This window comes from Vipera berus, assembly GCF_964194415.1.
Source record: "Vipera berus genome assembly, chromosome: 4".
Lineage (NCBI taxonomy): Eukaryota > Metazoa > Chordata > Lepidosauria > Squamata > Viperidae > Vipera > Vipera berus.
In genome coordinates this window covers 68,851,322-68,878,911 of record NC_138206.1, presented here as the reverse complement: position 1 = coordinate 68,878,911, position 27,590 = coordinate 68,851,322, and the positions used below count along the sequence as shown (strand labels likewise).

General features: G+C 37.1%; 1 protein-coding gene across 3 annotated transcripts in view; it reads right to left on the bottom strand.

The window, feature by feature from the left end:
* Nucleotides 1-27,590, bottom strand: part of SH3KBP1 (SH3 domain containing kinase binding protein 1) — a 148,233-nt gene that overhangs the window by 86,323 nt on the left and 34,320 nt on the right. For 2 of the 3 annotated variants that reach the window (XM_081327632.1, XM_081327634.1), the window contains exons 3-6: nucleotides 21,758-21,881; nucleotides 12,371-12,477; nucleotides 8,128-8,254; nucleotides 5,386-5,460 (exon numbers count right to left, since the gene is read on the bottom strand). In XM_081327632.1, the coding sequence (XP_081183758.1) occupies nucleotides 5,386-5,460; nucleotides 8,128-8,254; nucleotides 12,371-12,477; nucleotides 21,758-21,881 (433 nt within the window). The remainder of the gene's footprint in view (nucleotides 1-5,385; nucleotides 5,461-8,127; nucleotides 8,255-12,370; nucleotides 12,478-21,757; nucleotides 21,882-27,590) is intronic. The other variant, XM_081327633.1, reaches the window with a different exon arrangement.

Genomic DNA, 27,590 nt, shown 5'->3' with positions numbered 1-27,590 from the left:
TGGCTAACTTTGCTTGGCAGCAATAGATGAAAACCTGCCTTCTTCCTTAGGAATTGTCTGTTCATCAAGAGGATTGATGAGACCCTGATACCAAGTTACAAACTTAGTTAGCAATACTTTTAATGCAGGAATGGTATTGATGAGATAAAGGCTTTATTATATCTTGTTAGCTTTGGTTGAACTAAGTTACTATGACTACTGAAAATGTATGCATGTTGTTGTTTTTTATGAACGTACAGTATCCAACATTATATAAAAGGTGATTCATTTGAAGCCGGTGTGTGCCCATTTTGGACCTTTCCACCTATCTGGAGTGATAATTGGGCCCTTACACCAGGTAAAAGGCCCAAAACGTTCTGGGACACTACAAAGCTGCTACATATAGAGATAAATACTATGCATACTATTACTGTAAATGCCTCAATTAGCAATGTTTGTCCAAGATTTCACGAAAAACTTTCCCCAAGATCCTTTAAATAACTCTTAGGGGATTGAACCTATATATTCTGAGCTCCAACCACATATTCTACTGTTGACCTAAATTTCTACAAACATTCCAATATGCATGTTTTCAAATCAAAATATTGAGGAGAAGCCAAGATGGTGGGCAGGCAGCAAAGGCTGTAAAGAGCTCCTCCAAAAGTAAAAGTTTTTATTTTATTTTATTCTATTTTTATTTTAACTCTTTTTAACCTTGCATTTTAACCTACTTTTAACCCATTTTTAACCTATTTTTAAACCTCTTTTAACCCTTATTTGACTTTTTATAAAAGACAAAGACTTTTGAGAAATTATTTGAAACTTGAATGCCATTCAAATTTAGACCCAAAATTAGAAGCACATCTCGGAAGGAAAAAGGGGGCAAAGGAGAAAGAGACAGTGTGTTCACTCGGCAGCACAGAGTTCTTCCAAGCCACTGAAGCAGCAGAAGATTTTGCTGCAAATAGACAGTCTGCTCCAGTAAGTAACTCATCTGTATGTAACTCATAGGAATGGGTTTTACAAACTGAATCTGAAAGCAAACAGCATATAGAACTTTCTGCTTCTCTCACAGAAAATAGCTCCCCTTCTTGGAACTCTGCACCCGCTTTTCTTGCACAGGATGAGATAGTAACAAATTAGTAAGGGAGAATGAAATAGATCTCCTTTCCAGAAAATGTTTGCTTACAGCTCAAACCGTAAATTTAATCTACAAACTTTTATCAACTGTCACAAATAAGATTCACTGCTTGAAAGAGTCCTTTGCCAAGTTTGTTACGAGCCACCCAAACATTGCAGAAGGACCAAGGAGCACACCTAATGATAGACATGGGATGACTAATACAGAAATGGAAATTAGAACAGGCCCTTCTCTCTCTTCTAAAAATGTGAGAGGAAAGAATACCTACAAAGAAAACAGCACTCAATCAGACAGTTCAAGAGGTGACCATTATAACCTCAGTTTGCAGACCAACCAGGTTACCTTGCAAATTTACGACAACAGAAGGAATAGAGGGCATTGGAGTGATAGAAAAGCTGTTAGGTTGTCTCTGAGCCAGCTGCTCTGCTGCAAGTACACTCTGATAGATTTATTACACGCAGAATGGTTGCCAGCAAGAAGGTAATGTATGAGAATTTTGTTATCTTTCAAGCAGTCCATAATTCCCTCAATGCTTTTTTAGAATGAAGCCCTTCCTGAGCAGTTTTTCAATATTTCCAATACGTGTCTTCTACTCAGAGAAAGCGTGCCCACTCCTGGATCAATCTCTCCATCAGGGAACTATTGCTTTAAATTCAAGCGGCAACAGACCTCATACTGATAAGCTTGAAGCAGTGGCAGCTGAATCGACCTTGAGAAAGCAGAGAAGTGATCCACAAACTGAATTATCCACAGTTACTGAATCTGCTGAGGGCATTCCAGAAGAAATGTTGATAGACTTTATCGGTATATTGACAGAACCTGAGCAAGCTACCAATATTTAGAGACTGGATGATTTAGAAGAAGCATTGATAAATCTATAACAAAGACTCTATTTAATTTGGCTTCACCAAATGCTCAGACTTGTGGCAATATAGCCATCCAACCACCTACCATTTCCTCAAAAGTTAAAAAAAGTATTTTTACTTAGGCTGACAGTGGGATAACTGCACTGACTTACTCAGATCCTGATAGAAAACAGCAAAAAAACCAAACTGGTTCAGTGTTTAGCACCTTCTAAGCATGCAGACTCTAAGGATACAACCCATCTTTCACCTTCACTTGAGTCAAAAGTGCCTTTAGTATCTCCTCACAAGATGAACCCCCAACTGTACCTCCCCATAAATGGACATAAATCTACAGGGATTCTAGATGGGGATTCTGCTGAGAAAGGTGAAGACTCTCTGCTCCAGCTATTAGCTGGCAAACAGAGGCAGAGACAGAGGCATGCTTCCTTCCCCCACATAAATGGTGGGGCTACCTCTGCTGTTATGGATGATGTACTCATAGTCTCACAAATCTTGCCTAATTCTTGGTTAAATGCATCAAATAACAATTATTATAACTATGTTCCAACAGGTGCCCCTACTGAGATCACGAACTGACTATATGAAGGCCAATGTAAGAAAAACATTTTAAACATCATGTTGTGGAATGTAGCTGGGTGGTATCGATTTAGAAGCCTTAATTACTCTGATTCTCTGATAGATAAGGATATTACATTGGTGCAAGAGACTTGGACTGTTGATGATCTCCTGCTAAATGGCTATCATTCATATAAGCTAGAAGCAAGGCCAGGCAGAAGCCCAGGGAGACTGAAAGGAGGGCTGGGTATATTTATTTCTACTAACTTGAGAGCAGAGCCCACACTTATTACCCTTTAAAACATACGGCTATGGACTTTCTTCTCAAGTGGGACTCGGTCCTGCTTTTGATGTTTATCTCCCTCCTTCACTAAGAAAAGCTGAAACCACTGCTGTGTGGCTGGAGTTGGAACACAACATTAATAAACCACTCGTGGGTCATCCAAATGTCAGGGTCCTACTAGGGGGAGACTTTAATGCTAGATTGGGACCAGATGATTATACATTATTTATGAAATATCATCAATACCCACCATCGGAGGTTCCTACAAAAACCAGCACCTCCCTCATATGACTTTCTAAATAAAAGCTTAGTTTATGAGCTACAACCACTACAAACACATGACCGAAATTTCTCAGTTAAGATGCCCTGCATCGCCTGTAAACCTTGGTTTGATAAGGACTGTGTAGAAGCCAAGAAATCTCTTAACTTGGCATACAAGGAGTATAAAAGTGAGACTGGCTATGCCAATAAAGCAATGCTTAAACAGTTACACTCAAAAAACAATTTAAGCAATTGATTGTACTCAAGAAGAGACAAGACAAGAGGTTTTCCTGGGAACAGTTCATTGTGGCAGCAAAGCAAAAGATCTCTCCTTTATTCTGGCATCTAATAGCTTGCCACTCTGAATTTATAATCCATTAGACTGCCATATATCTCCTATAACTTGGGAATTTCATTTTTGGAGAATGTATGAAGATCCCTCCCATGAAATACAAGGTATACAATGAAGGATTTACCTGAGTGCCCTCCAGTTTCAGAGTCTGAAATTAAATCCCTCATGGGCCAACTCAGCATTGGGAAGGCTCCAGGAACAGACTCCATTTCAGCTGAATTACTAAAGAACAATATGGAGTGGTGGATACCTGTTCTGGCAGCGCTATTCACCTACAGTATATTGACTCCACCAGCCATGTTCTGGAGGATTGGGGCTTGGCAATTGTGGTCCCAATTTATAAAAAGGGAAAGAGAGATGACCCTGCCAATTACAGACCAATAAGTCTGCTAAATATAATTGGCAAACTCTACACCAAACACCTCCAAGATAAATTAAAGGAATGGCTGGATCTTGAGAACCTGATTGCTGAAGAACAAGTCGGGTTTAGAGAGGGGAGAGGCACTATAGATCAGTGCTTAGATCTTCATCATTTGATTGAAAAATATGTATCAAAGAGACCTGTATCATTATATGCTGCCCTTATAGATCTCAAGGCAGCTTTTGATATGGTTACAAGGACTAAGCTATGGGAGAAGCTGGAAGCTGCTTCAATTGATCACAGACTCCTTCATCTGTTACATGTCTTACATACTAAAACATCCCTCAAGGTGAAGTGCAATATGCAAGGGTCCCTCTTGAGGTCAGTTGAAATTCAAAAGGGGGTTAAACAGGGTGCATTTTGGCCCACTTGCTTTTCAATTTTTATATAAATAACATGGTAAAATGGCTAGATAAACCAAATTACCATCTCCAAAAAATAGGTGACCGTCAAGTCCAGTCAAGTCCAACCTTGCCAAACTAGGCTTCTCTTTAGCCTCAATACTCAAATTGGACTACGACCAAGCAAAACAAATTTTGCAACAAAGGGTAGACTTAGTTTAGCTCCATTGCTTTTGGCTCCAGACTCTATTAGATATGTCGTTACACCTGCCTGTTATCATAGTCAGTTGGAGTCAGTAAACCACCGGAAAGCATTTTCACTCGCAAGGTGCCATGTGTTTCCATCGGCTGAACTGTACAGCAGGTATAAAAAGACACCATTGTCTGAAAGACTCTGCTCCTTTGGCTCAGGAGAGGTGGAGACCATTGGACATATACTTTTTTATGTTCCTTATATACAGCTATTCAGAAAAACTATATCCTCCCCATAATCAATAGGTACCCTGTTGTTCGGAAAGTATTTATCTACAGTGGCTGCTTAAGGAAGAGCAGGCAGTGTTCACGGCAGATTCTGCACAGCAGCCCTGGGGATTCACCAGAAACTTAAATAAATATTTTAGATGTTTTTAATAATTTTTATAATTAATTTTATTGCATGTTTTTATTCATTATTAGACCATACTCAATGTATTTTTATTGTCAGGTCAGTATGACTCGGTGTCTCTGAAGGTAGATAGGTTTTGTTATGCTGTCTGTAAAACTAGGCAGACTTTGGACACTCATTGATTACATCATTAATTGTAATATATTGCTATGCCTTCTTGTGTTCGGTTGGGTTTAGTTCTGTTTTATTTAAATGTTTAATTTTATGTGTTGGCCTATGGCTGTAATAATAAACTGATTGATTGATATTGATTGAAATCAAAATATCTAGCTGAGCACTATATTTTAGGGGTGATTCCCAATATTGCAAATTGTTTTGCCCATGTACATAGATTACATTCATTTTCAAAAGACATGCGCTGTGGCCTGCAAACGAAATGACTGCATCTCACAGACAACTATGCAAGTAGCCAAGACTCCAGTGCACAATGGATGGACATTCTTTCATTGGCAGATGAAAACAGACACATTCAAAGAGCAGCCTTAGCTTAGCATTCTCTCCTTTTTCTGTTAATTAACTCACTGTTATAGCGTCTGCAGCTCTCAATCTTTGTCGGTCCCTCTTTATACAGAATTGACCCTTCAAAGGCAGACTTTCCTGACAGCAGAATGAAAGAAAAGGATAGCAGAACAAAAAGAAAGGATAGGAAAATTGAAGTAATAGCAGAAATGAAGAGAGGAATAATTTTTAATCTTGCTGCATTAAAGTTTTGTTAGTAAAAGAACAAGCTTATAAGTAATTATAATTTCACTGTTTGCATTTCTGAGAAAAAAAAAGCCAAAACTTTGTTCAGATTATGCCATTCAGCAAAGTAAACCATGTATTCTTTCTGAATATTTTTAATGGTCAATAAACACCTGAAGTATAATTTCTGTGCAAATTAGCGAAGCATTGGGATATACTTGTTTCCTTTTTGCTCATAACACACAACAATTCTGCTTGTCTATCAACAAATTAAGCAGAACCAACTTTTCCCCTCCTCCCAAATCTGTTTTTAGAGGATTTGGAAGCTTCTCCAAAGAGATGTTATTGCTACAAAAATAAAAAATAAAAAAGTTACATTGTATGTTCATGATGCTTAACTTTACCCCCACTCCTCTTTTTATAAAAGATTTAATGTATTAGAATAAAAAGTATTTTACCCTAATACATTTGCCATTAGTCTTTATAAGCATAGCAGAATACATTTAATCCAAATTAAGTTTAGTAGCATCATATGCATATGAATTCATCAATATATATTGCTTAGCAAAATTCTCTATTCAAAAAGCAATGTAAAAATAGAATTATTGCTTCTGAAATATCAAAAACATTTTAAATAGATATAAAAATTACTGAAAAATTTAAATTCAGGTTTTGTGAGATTCTGCATAAAAGGCTTGCAACGATTGCAAAAACTGCTTTAATCTAGAATCCTAAAACTATTCAGAATGCCATCTTTTCAAATACCATAGTATAGTACAAATGATAAAAACATTTTAAGTCAAGTCTCTACTTATTAACTTTTAAGCTATACAAAGGATAACTACATTGATCTGTCATACATGCATGCCAGTTGTTTATCTGAATTTAACTTAGGCATGTCTCTCCTGACAAAGTCAAGAATTACTGGACTATAGTGAATAAGACCATGGGGTCTATTATAAATTAGGAAGAGCCATATTTCAATTCTGCCCTTTGCCATAAATGTCGTTGGTAACTACTGACAAATCCACCTTCATCTGATGCCATAAATTTACAAGGAGTATATCCAGTTGATGTGAAACATTTTAGCTATTATGATGGAGAGACAGAAAGAATAATGATGGAAGCAAAAAAACCCTCATAAATATATTTTTATCTAAATTATAAATTGAAAACAACTATAGAAATTAAAAACAAAGCAATAATTATGACTGGTACAATATTCTTGGCAAACAATTAATAAATCATTATAGAAGCACTGCAGTGCATACAATATTTCAAAAGTAAAATATACTTCAAAAATAGTTTGTACACAAATCGTTTAAAAAATTCTGGACAAACTAAATTAAAAATCCAATGGTGCAATTTGAATAGCAGTGACAATATAATTCTCCATAAAAACAAGTTTCATTCAATATTGGTCTAAAGATACTGGGAGAAATAGCAATTCTTTTTTTCTTTTTCATCAAATAGAGCAGGCATATCAAACTCGCAATGTCACATGACATCACGTAACATATTGTAACTTTTTCCCCATTGCTGGCAATGGGGTGGGCGCAGTTTCAGTATGGTACATCCAGCCCACAGGCCGGCAGTTTGACATGCCTGAAATAGAGGTAGAAGGTGGGTTGCATCAAGGAAGATGTGTGAATGTCACAGTTGACAAAGCAAATTTATTATTGTCCAGAGACACAAATCTTTACAGCAAAGGAAAACACTTGGCCCTCACAGCAGTCCCATGCAACAAGTCTAATGGTACTTGGAATTATAATTCATAACATCTGGAAGACCACAAAACCTTCACTTCTGCTTCATAATACAAATGAACCACACATATTAAATTTATGGGAGTTTTTAATAATAAAAATACTAAGCAATGGTGCAGTAGATAGCATACCTTTGTGACTTAAAAACACATGATATTTGCAAAGCAAAATAATAAAAATAACATCTCTAGCTATATCCAATGGTATATACTTTTTTTTTTTAAAAAAATCAAGGATTCAACAGATCTGCCACCCTAAATAACCAATCGTCTCCTGGCTTAGCTTGTTTGCCACAGCCTTGCTAGTGAACACCTTCTGCATAATTCTGAAGACCATTCCATGGGTTTACTGACCTAAACCTGAGTTCTAGGTACAGCAGCACTATTGATAGAAAAAACCAAAATGCTATGTGTCAGGCAAAGGAAAAAAAAATAAAGCTGTTGCAAATGTATAATCATTCTTTTAACTATAATCCATTAATCAACATTAAAGGATAGGAACATCACATTACCAAGCATAGTTGAACTGACTTTCTGAATTAGCATTTCAGAACTTCTAGTGATAAAATATAATGGCAAATTATGGTTAAGGAAAATGAACAAAAAGGTCATTCAGTCAGAAAAAGAACAACCGGGGAGCTTAAATCTTTGTAGCTTCCTAAAAGCAATTTAATATTAATTCTGTTCCACCTGGTACAGTTCACTGCACAAATTCTACAAATTTGTTAGATTTTGTTCATTAGAAAGGAGAAAAAGAAAAGTATAATGAAAGAATCCAACCAAAGCTAAAATAAAATGAATGCTTATATGCTTACTTGGTTTTATCAGGTGCTCTTCATGGACAATTCTAGCATCATCAGAATCGGACAGCTCCTTTATGAAATTAGAGGGGAACATGCCAGTCTTCCCCTTTAGCACTCCTTCCCACCAACCTTCTTCTACCTGTGCCACAGAAGGAAAGAAACATAGTGAGTTCCTACATTTAAACCTACAGTGACAACAACAATTTTAGTATTGTTACATACAAACCTCTGGCCATCCATAAATATCCATGGACAATCACATCCTTTTCAATGCCTTGCAAGATTTTATGGTAAGTGGTGCCATTCATTTGAAAACACTGACATTATTGAATAGAAATATATTTCTAGTCTATAAGCAACCGTTTCTGGATGTTATTTTGGTACATGAGAAGAGTAAGAGACTGAAATTTCAACTACACAAGGTAAGATGTATAGGCTTTGGATCCTGGAATGCCATAGTTATGGGCCATATATGGTATCATACCCCCTTAAAAACAATAACCAACTTTACACCAGTTCAAGATTTCAAGCTGCCCTGTTTCTAAGAATATTTGCTAGTTAGCTTAGCTATGTGCCTTCCTTTCTTTCCAAATCATTTCTCCATATATTGATAGCTTTCATTCTGATAATAGTGATGCATTCAAGATAGCTCAATTGCCAAAGAAGAGTGAGAACCCTGAAGCACTGCAGACTTTAACATTATGTACAGGTAGTCCTTGACTTAGAACAGTTCGTTTAGTGACCGTTTGAAGTTACAATGGCACAAAATAAAGTGACTTATGACCATTTTTCATACTTATGATTGTTACAACAACCCCATGGTCACGTGATCAAAATTCAGACACTTAGCAACTGACTCATATCTCTGATGGTTGCAGTGTCCCAAGGTCATATGATCACTTTCGGCAATCTTCTGACAAGCAAAGTCAATGGAGAAGCCAGATTCACTTAATAAACATCTTACTAACTTAACAACTGCAATGATTTGCTTAACAACTGTGGCAAATAACGGTTGTAAAATGGGACAAAACTTACTTAACTATATTTTTTTGTAATATATTTTATTGATTTTTTAAAAACATAAATCACTTAATAATTGGTGAACAGTGTGTTATCTGGGTTTACATTTGTAAAACAATCACTAACAATTGATTTCTATAATCCATAAGCCACATAATGGTTTTAGTTGATTTCCTCTTTTCCCAAAATATCCTTTTTTGCAAACATTGAGTTAATACAATTCTTATTGTTTTGATAGATAACAATTAAATATATAATTTTTTCCCAATATTCCTAAAGATAATAATCACATCAATATAATATTTCTTTTCTATCCAATCATTCTGGTTGCCTTATCATAAATCCTGTTATAGTCCTTATTTTAATTTGTTTCTCCCACCAAATTCTAGGTATTCTTACTGGTTAAGATTTGTTCAAAAATTAATTACATTTAAAAATTTAACTCTATTTTTTTATATGAACTATCTCACAGTTTTATATTTCTTAAGAAATAGATAAAACAGTGAAAAAAGGAAGGAGAGCAAGAGTAAAGAAACATAAAAATAACATACTCCTTAAAGTACCGGTATATATCCCTCCTAAGCTAATATATATTTGTTTCCAAAATTTCTTATTTTTTTAACCATAATTAAAAATATGTTTAATCTTTAACTATTTCATTTAATACATCTAGTCATCTAGTCCTTTAACTCATATTCAAAACAATTTTTATCCATTATAATTTTCTTAAATTCAATCACATTTAAATATCTAAAACATTTCCTTTATCTAAGTCATTTCAACTTTTTTTATTACTCATATCAAGAAAGAAAATAAAAAAGGGAAAAAAACATACTATTTTATTTAGGGAATTCATCCCTGTTAGAATGACATATATTTTCCAAATCTTCTCTATTTCTTTAACCATATTCAAACAAATGTTTCTTTTTAAAGTATTCTTTCTGGTAAGTCCCATCATCTATTTTCTTGGTTTCCACTGTCATCTTTTTCCTTTAACCAGTATCTTTCTTAATCAAAGTATTTTGCTGAATCAAAAGATTTTTCCGTATGTTCGTAAATTATTTTGGATTTCTTTGTTGTTTAAAGTCATTGTTGTTTGAATTAGTTGCAGTATACTGTATATCTCCTCCTGTGAAGTATTTATGTTTTCTTGATATGTTCTTTCTACATGTCTCTGATCCATGTTGGCCAAGAATTTGAGTTTTTCTCTTTCTTTCTTTTCTCTGCAAATTTGTAATCCAAATAGTTAAAAAAAAAATCCCTGAAATTTATAATTCTCTCTTTCTCTACAGCCCAGATTATTGTCTTTTTTTGTTCCAGCTGTTCTTTGTTGTAAAAGCTTTGAAGGTCACAAACACAGATTAGCTTTTCCCAGGTTTTGCCAAGTCTTATACGAAAGTGTTAGCTGCCCTAGTCTTCATCCACCACAGCAACTATTTGTTTTTCAATTTCCAAAATGAATAATTATCTTTAGAATGAGAGTCTTAACCATTCAAACAATTTTAGATTTATCCAGAATTAAGTTTTAAATTTAAGGTTTTATATTTATTTTACTTCCAGATATTTTGATCCTCCATAAAAAGATTAATTCACCGCTTCTGTTAGTATAAGGGTGGGGTGGAAATCCCCCTCCTTCCCTTTCAGAGGTATTTTGCTTCTTGGGGATCTTTTCAGGGAAATTAAATATAGAATAGAAAAGAGAAAATCAAATTCCTCACCCAGTTTCAAGCACGCTGTTCAAAGTTGTGCTGGTTAATACTTTTGGACTTTGGTTGATAGTAGCTTGGGCTGGTCAATGTAATATGGCTAGCCTTTCTTCTGTTGGGTTAGAAGGCTTTCCCCAACTCGAATGGAATGGCCGTCACCATTCCAGAATCGCCAGAGCACCCTTTTTCCTTTGCCACCTCTCCAGGGTGACTTAGACCCATTTAGGGTCCCCTGACGGGGCAAAATAAGCCACAGGGGTACATAGAATCTGCAAGCCTGTGACCAATTGCTACTGTGCAAAACCAGAAGCCATCTTAGCAACAGAAATGTTGGGCTCAATTGTGGTCATAAGTCATAAGTCAAAGGCCACCTGTATTTTTAACTAACATTTGACTTAGGGAAGTTATTGTTCCTAATGTTCTGGAATATACAGTTTCCAGGCTGAATTCCAAGTGCTAATAATTATTTTTAAAGCATTGAATTGTGAGGGGTAAGTAAAAGAAAGAGTTCACTTAAGAAGGTGATAAATATTGTTTTTCTGGTAATTTAATTATATGAGATGTATTGTTAGTTTCTTATTTTACTGACTCATTTTCTTTACAAATACAATGTAACAAAATTTTGATATAATTATATTCTAAACAAATTAGCCTACCATTATGGCAAAATATCATAATAAAATATACATTACAACTTAATGTTTAATAAGAGAGAGGTTGAAATTTATGTACATGTAGACTGAATAATACACAATATAATTATATTTAGCAGAAAGACTTAACTAAATTATAATTCAGATATCTAGTTAAAGAATAATTAATCCATCAACAATTGATTCAGATAGTCATCCAAGGATTATAAAGCAGTTTATTTTACTAGCTTGTTAATTAACATATTTGAGTAACAGATAATTCTGCTTGAATGGGTTACAGAATACCTATGCCAAAGTTAGCATGCAATAGATTGGATAAATGGTAATGACATTCACCTGCAACTTCATAAACCATGATATATGAATGACTGTACCAACATGTCAACATGGCCAATTAGCTATTCACCCTGTAGATCTTACACAAGACTTGGGTTTATTTCCTGTTTTCTGTAGCAATTCATCATACTGGTCCTGCCTATATACAACAGCAAAAATAATACTCTCAAGACTCTTATTTCTGTCTGGACTCATTCCTCTTTTTTTACTCATGTTTTAACTTTACAGACCATACTATTGCTTTTAAATCTCCTGCTCTAGTATTCCATCCACTCAACTATGCACTACAAATACTTTGTTTTTCTCTGTAAAACATCTCTTAATCTTGACCACATTATCTCCATAGTAGCTCCAGCTTTTTCTCGTTTGTCTTTAACACAGCCAGCCCTTTTAATTCCTTACATCATTCCCTTATTGGCTATATAACTAACATCCTACCCAAGTAAAATTGTCTTATCTTGCCTTATTAACTATGATCAGGAACTGCATTCAAAACGTAAGAGAGACCTGGACACTGCAAAGCTTAAAAGCACTACTTACTTCTCCCACGACCTCAATGATGTCTCCAACTTTCAACTCCAGTTCATCTTCATTTTGAGGCATATAACTGAAAGCCACCTGACATCGTCGCCGTCTATTTCGTTCACCTACAATTGAATAAGATCCCAATATTTTTGTTACTAATTTTAAAGTGAATATTTAAACAGATATAGAGGACAGGAAGATTGGATCTTTCTGATCCCTTTGAGCACACATTTCAGTTCCACTTAGCATGCTATTTCACAATGTCATAATAACAATCAGGCAACTTGGTCCCTAGTGTAAAACTTTCTAAATGATATATACTTTCCTAGAAATCAATCTGTATTCAAAGTAATGTAGTTTTTTATAGTGTCTTGTATGGCTTTCTTCTCAGATGCTTTCCAGTCTAGCCTATAACCCTGCAATTATATTGAAATTTCTACCCAAGTACTAACCCAACCTAGTCTTGCTGAACCTCTAAGCCCGGAATCGGGTTAGCCCAAATGTATATTACTGGTAGCTGTGTGGTCTTAGGCTACATGTCTGAGTTAAGGTAGCAATGTCTTGGTATGAACACACAGACATTCAGCAAGACCAGACTTGACTACCAGTAACTAAGGTAAGAAACTACCTGCTTTAATATAAAACTGTCTCAAAGCAACACTTATTTTTTTATTCTTGTGCCTTGAACAGTTATTATCTGACAGACAAATTATGCCAATTCTTTATTTATGTAAACTAGGACTGAAGCATTTGTTGCTCCTACTCCTCCCGCTCCACAAGAGAATTATCAAAGAAGTGTTTATGTGAAATGCTGAAATTGTAAGTAGTAGTAACAGCCATGATCTAAAGCAGGGGTCCCCAACCCTTGGGCTACAACCCACTACCAGGCTGTGGCCTATTCGGAACTGGGCTGCATGACTGCCGACTGGCATGCACGCATGTGCATGCAGCTTAATTTGCATGAGCTGTGGGCCAGCACGTGTGCACACATGCGTGCAGCTTAATTTCTGCAAATTGAGCTGCACATGTGTGCACACTGGCCTGCCACTCATGCGGCCCAGTTCCCCTCTCCCCACCTCCAGCCAGGCCACTAAGCTGCAAAGGTTGGGGACCACCGATCTAAAGAAATCTCCAGGCCTAGAGTAATCTGGACTTCTGTATTTTGCCTATTAGCTCTACATGCTGCATGGCAACTTTCCAAACTAAGAAATGTGTCAAAAGCACTTGTTGATAGTTTTCCTTTCAAGTAATCAGAAATGCAATGTTAGCATTATGAAATCCTTAAATTAGCATGCAAGACTGGACCTTAAAATTGAGAATGTTTTTTGCTGATAATGATAGACTAAAAATAAATTCCCATGTTTAAAGTAGAAGTTTTAAAGATACATCTAACATAAATTGTGATACTGTATACTGTCTTAGTAAACAAAATACAGTGCATTGTTTAAATAGTCTTGATGTACTGCCATATAATATTAAGTATGTTGAATTCTGAACTGACACTGTAGAAAACTGACACAGAAATTTACCACAAGAAGGCTTGCGTGTACTGTACTCCATATTTTAGATTCAACTTCAGTTTGATACTTTAACCACATTGACTGCCAAAAGTTAAATCACAAATATAAAATGCATGAATATAATGCATATGCTGTAGAGGGTTTTATATTTCTCTGCAACCTATCCACAGCAGTCTCCTCACAGTCCTAAACACATTTTTATTTATTTTCTTTTTTTTATCTTGGTGGACCACACTCAGCTATTGCACAAAACTTCTTGAAAACTGACACACCTGCCTACAAAACCCCTTTCCTTGTTATCTTGATTTCGTCATCTGCTTCCAGTCAGATACTGCTTTAGAGAGCAGGCGAGACAGCGAAGTTAAGCAACTTAACTTTTATTAAGAACCAGGCGAACAACAGAAGAACATGGCTCCTATTTATACTAGCAGCTGTCAACAGGTTAGCCAATCAGGGCTGAGCCGGTTTCCCGCGCCGTTCGCTTCCGCCAATTGGAGCCGCCTGGATTTGACAGCTCGGAGCTGTCATCGGCAGCTCGTGCTGTTACCAGGTGATTTTGACAGCCGAGAGCTGTCAGTGGGTTGGCGCCTGCGTAATTCGGACCGGCAGCTTTTGACAGCTGTCAAAAGCTGCCGCGGCTTTTACCTCAGCCCTGTTTAATACATATATATAACATTAATAATGTGTGAATACATAACAGATACCCTGTTCCCAGTATAATTATATACAGTACCTGATCACTTTAGAATTTTAGTTCTGAATTTCTTGGCCCAATGCCAAAGCTAATTCAAAAATACTGGTGCAACGGTATTTAAAACCTTAAGTTTTCTTTCTTTTTTTTTAAAAAGGAAGTATATTTCTCAATGCTTAGAAAGTTTTGTAATCTTCATTCCCTGGAGCAGAGTGAAACAAAAGCAGCAGAATGATCTCTGGTGAAGCCAATGAGAATAGGGCCCCAACCAGAAAATATTTTAGGAAATTCTGACTCCATGTAGATGCAAAATCCATATGTGATCACGATTAACTTTTTCAGAAATATGCCATTTATTAGCTGCATCTTCTAGTAAATCCTCCTAAGACAAAAGATTAACAATTGACAATTCAAACTAAATAAAACTGAAAGAATCCTAACTGTAAAGTAAACCAGAAAATGTTCTGGGCCCACCTAAGGCCTGCTATAATGGGGCTTAGCTGGTATCAGCTGAAACAATTTACCGTATAAGGATGGGATGGGTACTAAATGACACATATACTCCTTTGGCCTCAGTGATACAATGGGTTATAGCTACCAATTTTATAGCAATATCGGAAAAACTAAGATCAGCAAAATACAGTGCTATATTTACACTAGTAGTTGGCAAGATTACCACAAAGAATTCTGCCCCAAACAGATTTTAAACATTTACCGAAGAATGAGAACTATGGTAGGACATTTGACTTTTCCCACTGGTTTTGTTGGAGGATTTTTCTCTCCCTGAATTATTTTCATTACTTCTAGTTTTACAAGAACAACCACCATCTTCCTTAAATTGGTGCCTTCCAGATGCATTGGACATCACCCCAGAGATCAGCATGACAATTGGTGATCTGCCTTTTCTATCAGGAACTATTCTTCTTCTTCTACCTTACATGAGCCAACTAGCCTTTTCCTGGAAAACGGGATAAAAATGTTTCAGGCAAAATACTATCATAGAAGCTCAGTATCCAGGGGTAGGTATCTGTGAGGAACAGGTGTGTAGGGTAAAATAGATTAAAGTTCAATGGAGAGGTAAAAGAAAAACAGAAGAAAATAATGGGTGTCATCAAAACACATAGAAATCCCCCCCAACATAACTAATTGATGGAATTAATCAATTTTCCAACCTGGTATCCCTTACTTGTTTTGGGAAATCTTGTTGGGAATGCCTTGTGCTAGCATTCCACATTGAGGAAACACTGAACCGGGAAAAAATGAGCTTTAAAACTGTTTTTAAACTACCAGTGGTTAACTAACACCATTTTATGAATAATATCCAGAACTGAGTAATATGTAATAATCTGTTGTCTGTTTTTAATCATCATTATTATTACTACATATTTTGTTATAGCATGATGAAAAAGTATTGTTAATTTTAACTATACTAAGAATATTAGCCAATCCATTTATACCACTTCTAAACATTCCTTCCTGCAGCTGCTGAGTGCTAGGTCCTACATAGCTCCTAAAGTTAGTTCACTTATAGTAATTTAAAGTGTGATGGTTTGGGAGTTCAATTCCCACTAGAGCAGGGGTATCAAACGTGCAATGTAACATGACGTGTTGCGATGTATCGCAACTTTTTTGCCATTGCTGGCAATGGGGTGGGTGCAGTTTCACTATGATGTATCTGGCCCACGGGCCGGCAGTTTGACACCCCTGCACTAGAGGGTCTGAACCCCACAGACTAATATTTGGCTACTTGTGTCAGAGGAGTCCCAGTAAAAATGAAACAAGTCATAAATACAACTGAAAATAATATACATAATTTTATTTATTTATTGTATAAACACATTTTCTCTCTTCACCCATCCACACACTCCAGGAGGGATATGTGTAAGTCAAGCAAAACTTGTAAAAGTAGACAGGTTATAATGTAATGTATCTTTTCTGAGAGCTTAAGAGAAGGTTTATACCATTCTGATAGCTTTAAAATCTAAACTAGCTAAATTAGAATAAATTATTTTTCACTCAGCTAAAGTGTTAATTTAAAATGACTATGAGTTGTGTTAAAAGTTCACTGCCTCTATCACACAAAACAAATCTTTTTTTCCCCTCATGAACGTAATTCCACACTGTTTTCTTTTTGTTTTGTGAACCTCCTTAAGACAATTCTCTGTATGGGGTTAGCATACACCATAGTGATGGAAATAGGTCACAAGACTAAAAAAAAGTTACAGTGTAAATAAAGCTGTATTATCAGACTCAAGGAAACAATCTGCCTAACCCATTAAATAAAGACAGCAGAAGGAAAAAATAATTTGCAGTCACCATAAATATTACATGTTTTAGCAAAGCAAATAAATGTGATTTTCTTTTTTATTAGCTTCCTTTTTTCATTTGATTTGGAACACTGCAGCATTTAAAAACATCTTACATAAAAGCAGGACTGCAGTGGAATTAAAAATTAAATGACTAGTAAAAGTTCACGGATATAACAACACTATCAAGAATGTCTAGGACTTAAAATTGCTGCTGTTGTAACAGGGCTGTAAGAATCCAGAGGCCGAACCCTCAAATTTCATATGTGGCCTTCCATTTACCTCCACAAATCCAATTCAAAAAGAAGTGCCAATTCTTGTGGAACACTAGTTTTACTTCTGTAAAACTGCACCAGTAGTTTTTGTGCTCAGGGTTTATATTCTGGAACTTGCACATCAATTATTATATTTTATTGGACTCTAATACCCTAATATTTCTTTTTCTTTAATTAGGGATTCCTAATTAATATTCCCCTACCTCTACCTTTCTTGTGTCAAAACATATATAATCCCTTAAGAGGATCCCACCCAAGGATGACTTTATTCAAAGATTCCCAATTTGTTTGTTTATTGTTGTTGTTAGTTGCGAAGTCGTGTCTGACCCATCGCAACCCCATGGACAATGTTCCTCCAGGGCTTCTTGTCCTCTACCATCTTCTGGAGTCTATTTAGGCTCACACCTACTGCTTCAGTGACTCAATACAGCCACCTCATTCTCTGTCGTCCCCTTTTTCTCTTGCCCTCAATCATTCCCAGCATTAGGCTTTTCTCCAGTGAGTCCTTCCTTCTCATTAGGTGGCCAAAGTATTTGAGTTTCAGCTTCAGGATCTGGCCTTCTAAAGAGCAGTCAGGGTTGATCTCCTCTAGGACTGACCGGTTTGAATGCCTTGCAGTCCAAGGGACTCGCAGGAGTCTTCTCCAGCACCATAATTCAAAGGCCTCAATTCTTTGGCACTCAGCCTTTCTTATGGTCTAACTTTCACGGCCATACTTTGCAACTAGGAAGACCATAGCCTTGATTATACGCACTTTTGTTGGCAGGGTGATGTCTCTGCTTTTTAGTGTGCTATCTAGATTTGCTATTGCTTTCCTCCCCAGGAGCAAGCGTCTTTTAATTTCTTGGCTGCAGTCCCCATCTGCAGTGGTCTTGGAGCCCAGGAAAATAAAATCTGTCACTACCTCCATTTCTTCCCCATCTATTTGCCAGGAATTGAGAGGGCTGGATGCCATGATCTTGGTTTTCTTAATGTTAAGTTTCAAGCCAACTTTTGCACTCTCCTTCTTCACCCTCAACAAGAGGCTCTTTAGTTCTTCTTCACTTTCTGCCATTAGAGTGGTATCATCTGCATATCTTAGGTTGTTGATATTTCTCCCGGTAATCTTAATTCCAACTTTTGATTCATCTAGCCCTGCCTTTCTCATGATGTGCTCTGCATATACGTTAAATAGGCAGGGCGACAGTATACAGCCTTGCTGGACTCCTTTCCCAATTTTAAACCAATCAGTGGTTCCGTGTCCAGTTCTCACTGTTGCTTCTTGACCCGCATATAGGTTTCTCCATGATCCAGCATATGTTGGCAATTTGATCTCTAGTTGCTCTGCCTCTTTGAAATCTTACCTGTACTTCTGGTAGTTCTCGATCCGCATACTGCTGGAGTCTAGCTTATAGGATTTTAAGCATAACTTTACTAGCATGTGAAATGAGTGCAATAGTGCAATAGTTTGAACATTCTTTGGCACTGCCTTTCTTTGGAATTGGAATGTAAACTGATCTTTTCCAATCCTGTGGCCACTGTTGAGTTTTCCAAATTTGCTGGCAAATTGAGTATAGCACTTTTACTGCATCGTCTTTTAAGATTTTGAATAGCTCAGCTGGAATACTGTCACCTCCACTAGCTTTGTTGTTGCTCAGCTTTCCTAAGGCCCATTTCACTTCACATTCTAGGATGTCTGGCTCGAGGTCAATGACCACCTCATCGTGGTTATCAGGGACGTTAAGCTCATTCTTGTATAGTTCTGTGTAATTTTGCCACCTCTTCTTAATCTCTTCTGCCTCTATTAGGTCCCTGCCATTTTGGTCCTTTATCATGCCCATTTTTGCATGAAACGTTCCCTTCATCTCTCCAATTTTCTTGAAGAGAAAATTTTCATGACTGGTGATTAATTGCATCTACTGTGTTTAAACATTTAAATAGAAATATTGATGTGGGTAAAATGGTTAAATGTAAAAAAATGGAATATAATTATTTTTTTACCTGATCTCATATACAGCTGTGGGAAGTCAGCCCCCACCCAGAGAAAGAAATATTTTGGGGAATATTAAACAGGCAGATTATTATATTTCTCCAAAGGATCTTAAAAGGCAGAAAAGCAGGCCCAGTTTTTCTTAATAGTCCTAAGCAGAAACTAGGCAGAGGCCAGGTCTGTAGAAATGCAGATTTGATAATCCCATTCAGAAAGTCTGGAGCCCCACATGAGCAAATACTGCCTGCAGAAACCCATTCAAGACAGGATCTTTCAAAATCCCTTGGAGCAAAACTGATAGCTAACAATAGCAGAGTGATAGGATTAGAACCAGCAACCCCTCACCCATCCAACACAGGACATAGCCATCAGCCACAGCCCAGGAAAGCAGGACATGACCTTTAGGACATAAAAGGATTAACTCACCACCATCAGAATACTAAAAGAGCACATTGAACCTCAGGTCAAAGTTCATGCCACAGGAACAACTAAAAACACAAAAGCCCAAGAAGGTATAAAAACCCACCACACCAACTCCATTTTGTCAGCCACCCCAGAAACATGCTGCTATCACTGACATTTCTGACAACTCAATAAACAAGGACCTTCTTTCCTAAAGCAGTCTCCATTTTGTTTATTCCTGGCCTGGACTGGATCCTCATGAAGATTTTTCTTTGAATGTAACTATAAGACACTTACAAATTGTGGCCCTCAACTTGAAGGAAGTTGGACATCTCAATATAAAGGTTATTGTGAAATTCAAACCACTAGTTCATGTTCTATCACATTCTTTAATGTCAGCATTCTTCAGATGGTTCCTATTTCTTTCTTCCTTTTTTTAACCCTGCTAGAGCCAGTATATTACTTATAAAAACATTTGCTGGATTCTTATAAAAACATTACTGTCTGTCACAAACAACACTGAAATAACAAACTGCATCATAAATGTAGTAAAAGGGGGATTTACAAAATTTCATGTAGAGCAATTCTAGCATTACAGAAAACAGTTACATCAGAAATTTACTGAATATACTTGTCTCACTTCATTAAAGCTCTCTTCAAAATACAACTGGTTTGGAATGCTTTTGAACTCCTAGTTTCCATGCCCTGTATAGTTTGTGGCTATGGTCTATCATATGAAACTGAAGCAACTTCATTATCACTTTCTCTTCCAGACTATTACTGTTAACTTCTCAAGAAGAAATCCATCTCCATGTGTGCATAAAACACTATACATTTTTATATACACTAAGTACAGTGGTGGGATTCAGCCAGTTCACACCACTTCAGCAGAACCAGTAGCTAATTTTTTGTTGCCCAGGCCAAGAATGGACTTCCGGATGCAGCATCCACCAGTTGTTCTCATATTTAAATCCCACCATTGACTACGTATGTATACATATGCAAACACACACATTTATACTTGAAGATAAATTAATGGAAAGTTGAAAAACTTCTGATCTGCTTGTTAAATACATAAGAACTTATCTACTCCCCTCCCCCCAATATTATATATATTGTGTGTTCTATGGGTGGAGGATTGGCTGTGTTCTGATGGGGTGGAGGTGTGCTCTGATTGGGTGGGGGCTTAGCTGTGTTCTGATTGGGTGGGAGTGTGTTTTGAATGGGGGCTGTGTTCTGATTGGGTGGGGATGTGTTTTGAGTGGATGGGCTGGTCTCAGCTGCCAGCCTTAGACCTGAACTGGTGAGTTATGCTGCTTTTGTTCGGCTCCGTGTTTGTGGTGGTGCCATGTTTTTATAGTGGGTGTCAGTTTGCTTATTGTGCAAACAGCTACTATCACACACTTCTCCCAGAAGAACGAAGCTGAAGTCACCAGCCTGAGGATGACGGATGAGATTTCATCGAAACGTTGCCCTGATACCTCCAATTCTACGTGGGGAAAAACCCGAATGACCAAAGATCTATGGGGAGAAGGGTGTTTGTGTTTATATGTGTGTTTGCATTATATAATTATGTGGGGGGGGCACTCCATTTCAGATTCTGTGATAAGGTGGGGATAAAACAAAAAATCCCTCCATTGTCTGCTCCACTGATTCTTTACTGTAAGCACTAAGGGCATTGCAAAAACAATCCCACAATCGTGCAGAGTAAGCACTAAAAAAAGCCCGTAACACAGGAAGTTGGTAGAAAGTTGTGCACCATTTGACAATCAAAGCAGTTTAAAAGTTTTAGCTTTAATAAAGTATTATAGAAATGGTAACAAAGAGTGGAAATCATAATCTATAATTTAATAAAATGTATGCTAAGATACATTAAAAGCAAAGTGTTTGATCTATGAATTGTGGAATAATCAATGGTGGATGACATTTATTTGTATCTGTTTCAGCTTTATTTCATGACAAATTAGAATTCTTTAGGAAAAAGAATTCCAACTGTCTTTAGCATTCTCTGTTAGCAAACAATAGCAATCAGTTTGAGTACATTTAGATCAGAATTTTGGTCAAAGCATCCAAGCATTCTCATCCTACTCAATATATGATAGAATTTCTAATGTAAGAATATATTATTGTCTCTGTCATAACAACGAGGCACAGGAAATGTACTGAGATGCCTAGGAGACACTTAGAATATCAGGTATAATTTGTCTTTATTAAAGTTCTACAAGTAAAAATGTATTACCTTTTTTGGAGGCTCTAATAATTGTCTCAGACAATAGTAAAGAACTTCCATTAGGAACATCATGCATAGACAGCTCTGGTGCTTTGCTAGCAGAATTTTCTTTCTTCATTTCTTTTTTTATTTCCTGTGTAAGAAATAAAAACAAAGGTAGGGGGAGTGCCTTTTAAAATTCATATCCATGATCACAGATGAATCATGTGATAAACATTGGACTGTCAAAATCTGGTAAACGGCTAAGAAACTCTAGTACTTGATGGTATACAAAGCTAAATAAAATAAATAAAACCATTTTGAAACCTATAGTAAAAGATCATCCACATTATATATTTTTAAATAAAGTCCTTTTGAATCAGACTCAAAGCTGTGACCTAATAGACACATTCATCATTTTCTTGTTAACAATACAGTGGTACCTCAGTACTCATCGTTAATTGGTTCCAGGAGACACAATGAGTACCAAAAATTATGAGTACCAAACCAATTTTTCCCATAAGGAATGATGTAGGCACAAAGCAGTCAGCAGTGACAAGTTCTAGCTTGTGTGCTATGTACCAAACAAACAATTAGTACCAGGACAAAATGTTCATGTAAAAGTGTGTTAAATACCAAATTCAATGAGTTTCAAAGCAGTTGAGTACCAAGGTACCACTGTACAAAGGTAGTTTGTCATTGCCTTCTTCTTAGATGTTCTTTCCCTCTCTCCCCAATTTCTCAATTTAGCTAAAAGCCCTTGGATTCCTTGCTGCTCTTCTATCAACTATTAACAATGCCAATATACTGTATATGTTGGTTTCCATATGAACTCTTAAGTAGAATTATTATGTGGAAACGCAAAACTGTAGCCTTTAAACAAAAAGCCTCTAAATGCTTATTTGGGAAATAGTTCCATGCCTTGCTATAGTACAGGGAGCAGTTTTTGTCCATAGCTACATGAAAAACAAAAAATAAAACCCCAAACTATTATTTCTTGTGTCTCTAGGGAATGCTAGGGCTATGAGAGTTACATCACTAAGTAAACAGGAACAGACATTTTAGCTTTTTTCCTCTTGCGTGGTGGGTGGAGGGAATGAAAAATATACAAAGCAGTTGTAATCCCAGAAATCTAATTTATTCTAAGGCTTAAATAATAAAAACCAGAAAACAATAATTCAATTGAAAACTGCTATCTTTAAATGCTCTGGTTTTAAAGAACCTTGGGGTGACATAAATTGATTTGGTAGACCACAAGCAGCCTATGGGTTATTCAATACAAACATAATGTCTTTTTCCACACAATTATATTAAATTACAGAATCAGCATGTGACATTAAAAAAGAAAGTAACTCTTGTGGAGATTATCAGGCATTAAGATCAGACCAAGTCAAATCGACTACATTTAAACACCACAATCTTTGTTAATATAAATGAAGCAAAGGATATATCAATCCCTGCAACTGGCAGGCAATATAAAGCCAGTGGATAGGCTTTGCTCGGGATCTGAAACCTAGCCAACTCATGGTGTCCACCACAGTAAAATTCCATTTGAATTTTCTTTGAATAACTCACTGAATATCTGCAAGCAATACCCCTTTGGATTCTACATACAACAAATAGGCCAGAGTGTGCAAAAGAACTAAAGGACACAGGATTGAAAACAAGGACAAAGCAATATGAGAGCATTTTATCTCCCAGGACATTCCATTACAGATCTCAGAGTAGCAGTTTTGGAACAAAGAAACTTTACCAGCCCAATTGAACAGAAGGCAGCTGTGCTTACATACCTCAATAGATTTCAGGGTTTCTCAAAAGGTGTGACCAAACACACAATAGGTTTTTAACACATTACAATAATTACTTGATAAAGTCCTTGTAATTTGTCCACCAACAAACCTGATTTGCATAACAATTCCCATCACCTTCTCTCCCCATCTTGTCGCAATTGTACATCAGTTAAACAACTCTATGCAACTGATGAAGGGGACCATGGCTCATGAAAGCTTATGCTTTGTAAGATATATATTAAAGACTATCAAACTCTTTGAAAAATCAATAACACTGATAAAGCAAATACAGTCTGGAAAAGGGAAATGTAAAATCTACAACAGCAACTTTAAAAATATATTTCCAAGACACAATAATTTAATAGACTTTGAATTTTCAATTTAAATTCTGTTTTAATTTTTTTTGGAAAAAAAAATTAATTTATTTGCAAATTCTATTAACTAGGCACCCATCTTTTTCAGTGTTAATACCATCATTGAAGCTTCTATTTTTTTAATAGTTGAATTTCTATTAGCTTTGGAAATCTATTTTCTGTATGCTTTGTGATATGCTTTGCCTAGGGAACAAAAAGTTGCCATAACTGAGAATTTCTTATGACTGTAAATGTACATAAAAAGGTAAAGGTTCCCCCGCACATGTGTGCTAGTCGTTTCCGACTCTAGGGGCCAGTGCTCATCTCTGTTTCAAAACCGAAGAGCCAGCGCTTGTCCGAGGACTTCTCCGTGGTCATGTGGCCGGCATGACTAGACGCCAAAGGTGCATGGAATGCTGTTAGCTTCCCACCGTAGTGGTCCCTATTTTTCTACTTGCATTTTTACGTGCTTTCGAACTGCTAGGTTGGCAGAAGCTGGGACGAGTAACAGGCGCTCACTCTGTTACACGGCACTTGGGATTCGACCCGCCAAACTGCCGACCTTCTGATCTACAAGCTCAGCATCCTAACCCACTGAGCCACCGCGTCCCTATTATAGTATTCCACATAAATGTGTTGAGTGATAATGTTGTGGATTCAATCTGAAGAAGGAGCATAACACTGAAAAGAAGAACCAAGTTTTATTATAATAATTGTTGGGTGCCTGCTTTACAAGACAAAGGGACCCTAACACTTCTAACACTTCAGATTCTAACACTTCTATAATTGGCACCTAAGGGAAAAGAAACCCACTGCATTGTATATATGTTCTCCTTTAATAAATACTCTCACCGTTACCAGAGCTGACTCAGGAATTCTGGGAGTTGAAGTCCATGAGTCATAAAAGAGCCGAGGTTGCCTACCCCTGAGCTAGGCATTGCTTCTATTTCTAGAACAAATGTGCATGAATTTCCATGTTTAGCATAAATGAAATGCTAAACACGGAAAGTCATGCACATTTTCCACAAACACCAATACAATACCATATTATTATTAAAATATTTTTCTAATCCATGCTAACCTATTTTCACTAGCCTATAAACCACACAATTATATTTGGAACTAAAATATAATTACAATATTTTAAATTGTTCTTGCTTGAAATTTTATAGGAATCCAGACAATAATATCTTCCATTCATACATTTCCAATTAAACTATCAATATTTTACCTTCTTTTACAACCACTGCCACACTACAATCCATTAAAGAGAAAAAAGTAAGGCTACTATCTAGAACAGAAGTTCCCAATCTATGGACCACAACCCACTACTAGGTGGTAGCCTCTTGGCCAGCGGGCCATGGGAATGGCTGGCTGTTATGTGCATGTGTGCGTGCACGCTCCCCGCCTTGAGCTAGCGCCCACGGCCCCATTTGCACATGCATGCAAACATGAATGGGCTGCTAGCACAAGGCAGGTGTGTGCAGGCCATTTGTGCATGCGTGAACGGGGCTGAAAGCGCAGGCGGGGGTGTGTGGCTCATTTGCGCATGCTTGAACGCTAGCTGCCATGGGGATGTGCAGCCATTCACACATGCGCACGGCACCAGTGCGCATACCTCATGTGCGAATGGATCCGCTAGTGCCACACTGGTGCATGCAGCCTTGTTTGTGTGTGCACATGCGCACCAATTTGGAAGCTGCTCTCCTTCCCCCCAGGCCCCGAGCCCGGAAAGTTTGGAGACCTCTGATCTAGAAGTATCCTTCAACTTGAAACTTGTCCAAATTTAGAAACAGTGTCTCAGTTCATTATTACAGTACATTGTTGTTTTATGTAGAATGTAATGTAGAATCCTAAAGAAGGTACTTTATTGGTCATGCAAGAATTTTATGGAAGGAAAGGTCAGTAAAAATAAATAACATAATGAAAACTGACTGACATTTTAAAATGTGATTTCTCTTCAACCAAGATTCCAAATGTTTCCCATAGGCACAAAAGTTATTTTGAGTTAGTTCCCTGCCTCCCTTACATGCTGCAATTTCTGCAACATCTAACAAAAGATACTAATATTTCAGGCAATGAATGACCAGTATATTAGCCCAGGCAAGATTCAATATTCCTTAGCATGGGGCAACTTAGCATTATCTCATTGTCTAACAGAGTTCTGAAAATATAACTCACATTTGGTCCTATAAAGATATGCTTGACTAACACCCACTCATTAGTTTTACTGGAAGGAAGGACAGAACCTAAGCTACCGAATAAAATTATAGCTTAGATCTGAAGATTGGATGCAGGCATGAAAGGCACTTTAGCTTAATTAAAGGCAGGGGTTCACAGCTTTTAGCAATGCTTCATGCTTGTTGCAATGCTTCAATTCCATTCTGTTGAAGCTGATGAAACACTCAAACACAGATATCAGAGGGCACTACTGTGTACACACACAACATACACATGTATATATGCAATAAAAAAATAGGCCCCAAAATTTTTGTTTGGAATATATGTGGTCCAATTATCCTGATCAGCCCCTAATACAGCACTTTTAAGAAGAAACTAGTCTTTGTTTTGCACTGAATGCAGCACACAAAACACTTCAAAAAGCAAGCACATTTACATTTAAGGCGTTTGATAAAGTAGACCACAACCTACTCCTTGGTAAGCTAGAAAAAAGTGGAATAGACAACATCACCACCAGATGGATCTGTAGCTGGCTGGGAAACTGAACTCAACGAGTAGTCCTCAGTGGCACCACATCCACATGGAGAGATTAAGCAACAGGGTACCAGAAAGTTCTGTCTTAGGCCCAGTGCTCTTCAATATCTTCATAAATGTCTTAGATGAGGGAATTGAAGGGGAATACATCAAATTGGGCAGATGACACCAAACTGACAGGAGTAGCCAACACTCCAGAAGACAAACTCAGGATCCAAAAAGATCTTGACAAACTTGAACAATGGCCCCTATCCAACAAAATGGGTTTCAATGTGGAGAAAAGCAAAGTTTTACATTTAGGCAGGAAAAAATCAAAGGTACAAGTACAGATTGGGCAACACCTGGCTCAAAAACAGTAACTTTGAGAGGGACCTTGGAGTCCTAGTGGACGATCACTTAACTATGAGCCAGCAGTGTGCAGCAGGAGCCAAAAAAAGCTAATACAATCCTGGGTTGTATAAACAGAGATATAGAATCAAGATCACACAAAGTATTAGTACCACTTTATAAAAACCTAGTAAAACTACACCTGGAATACTGCAACCAATTTTGGTCACCATACCACAAAAAAGATGTTAAGAGTTTGGAAAAAATTCAGAGAAGAGCAACTAAGATGATCAAAGGCCTGGAGACCTAAACATACAAACAATGGCTGCGGGACTTGGGTTTGGCTAGCCTAAAGAAAAGAAGAAATAGGGGCGACATGATAGCAGTATTCCAGTATCTGAGGGGCTACCACAAGGAAGAGGGGGTCACTTTGTTCACCCGAGCACCAGAGGGAAGGATGAGAAACAATGGTTGGAAACTGATCAAAGAGAGAAGCAACCTGGAATTAAGGAAAAGCTTCCTGACAGTGAGGACAATCAACCAGAGGAACACCTTGCCTCCAGAAATTGTGAGTGCTCCATCACTGGAGATTTTTAAGAAGAGACTAGACAGTCACTTGTCTGAGATGGTATAGGTTCTCCTGCTTGAAGAGGGGGCTGGACTAGAAGACCTCCTAGG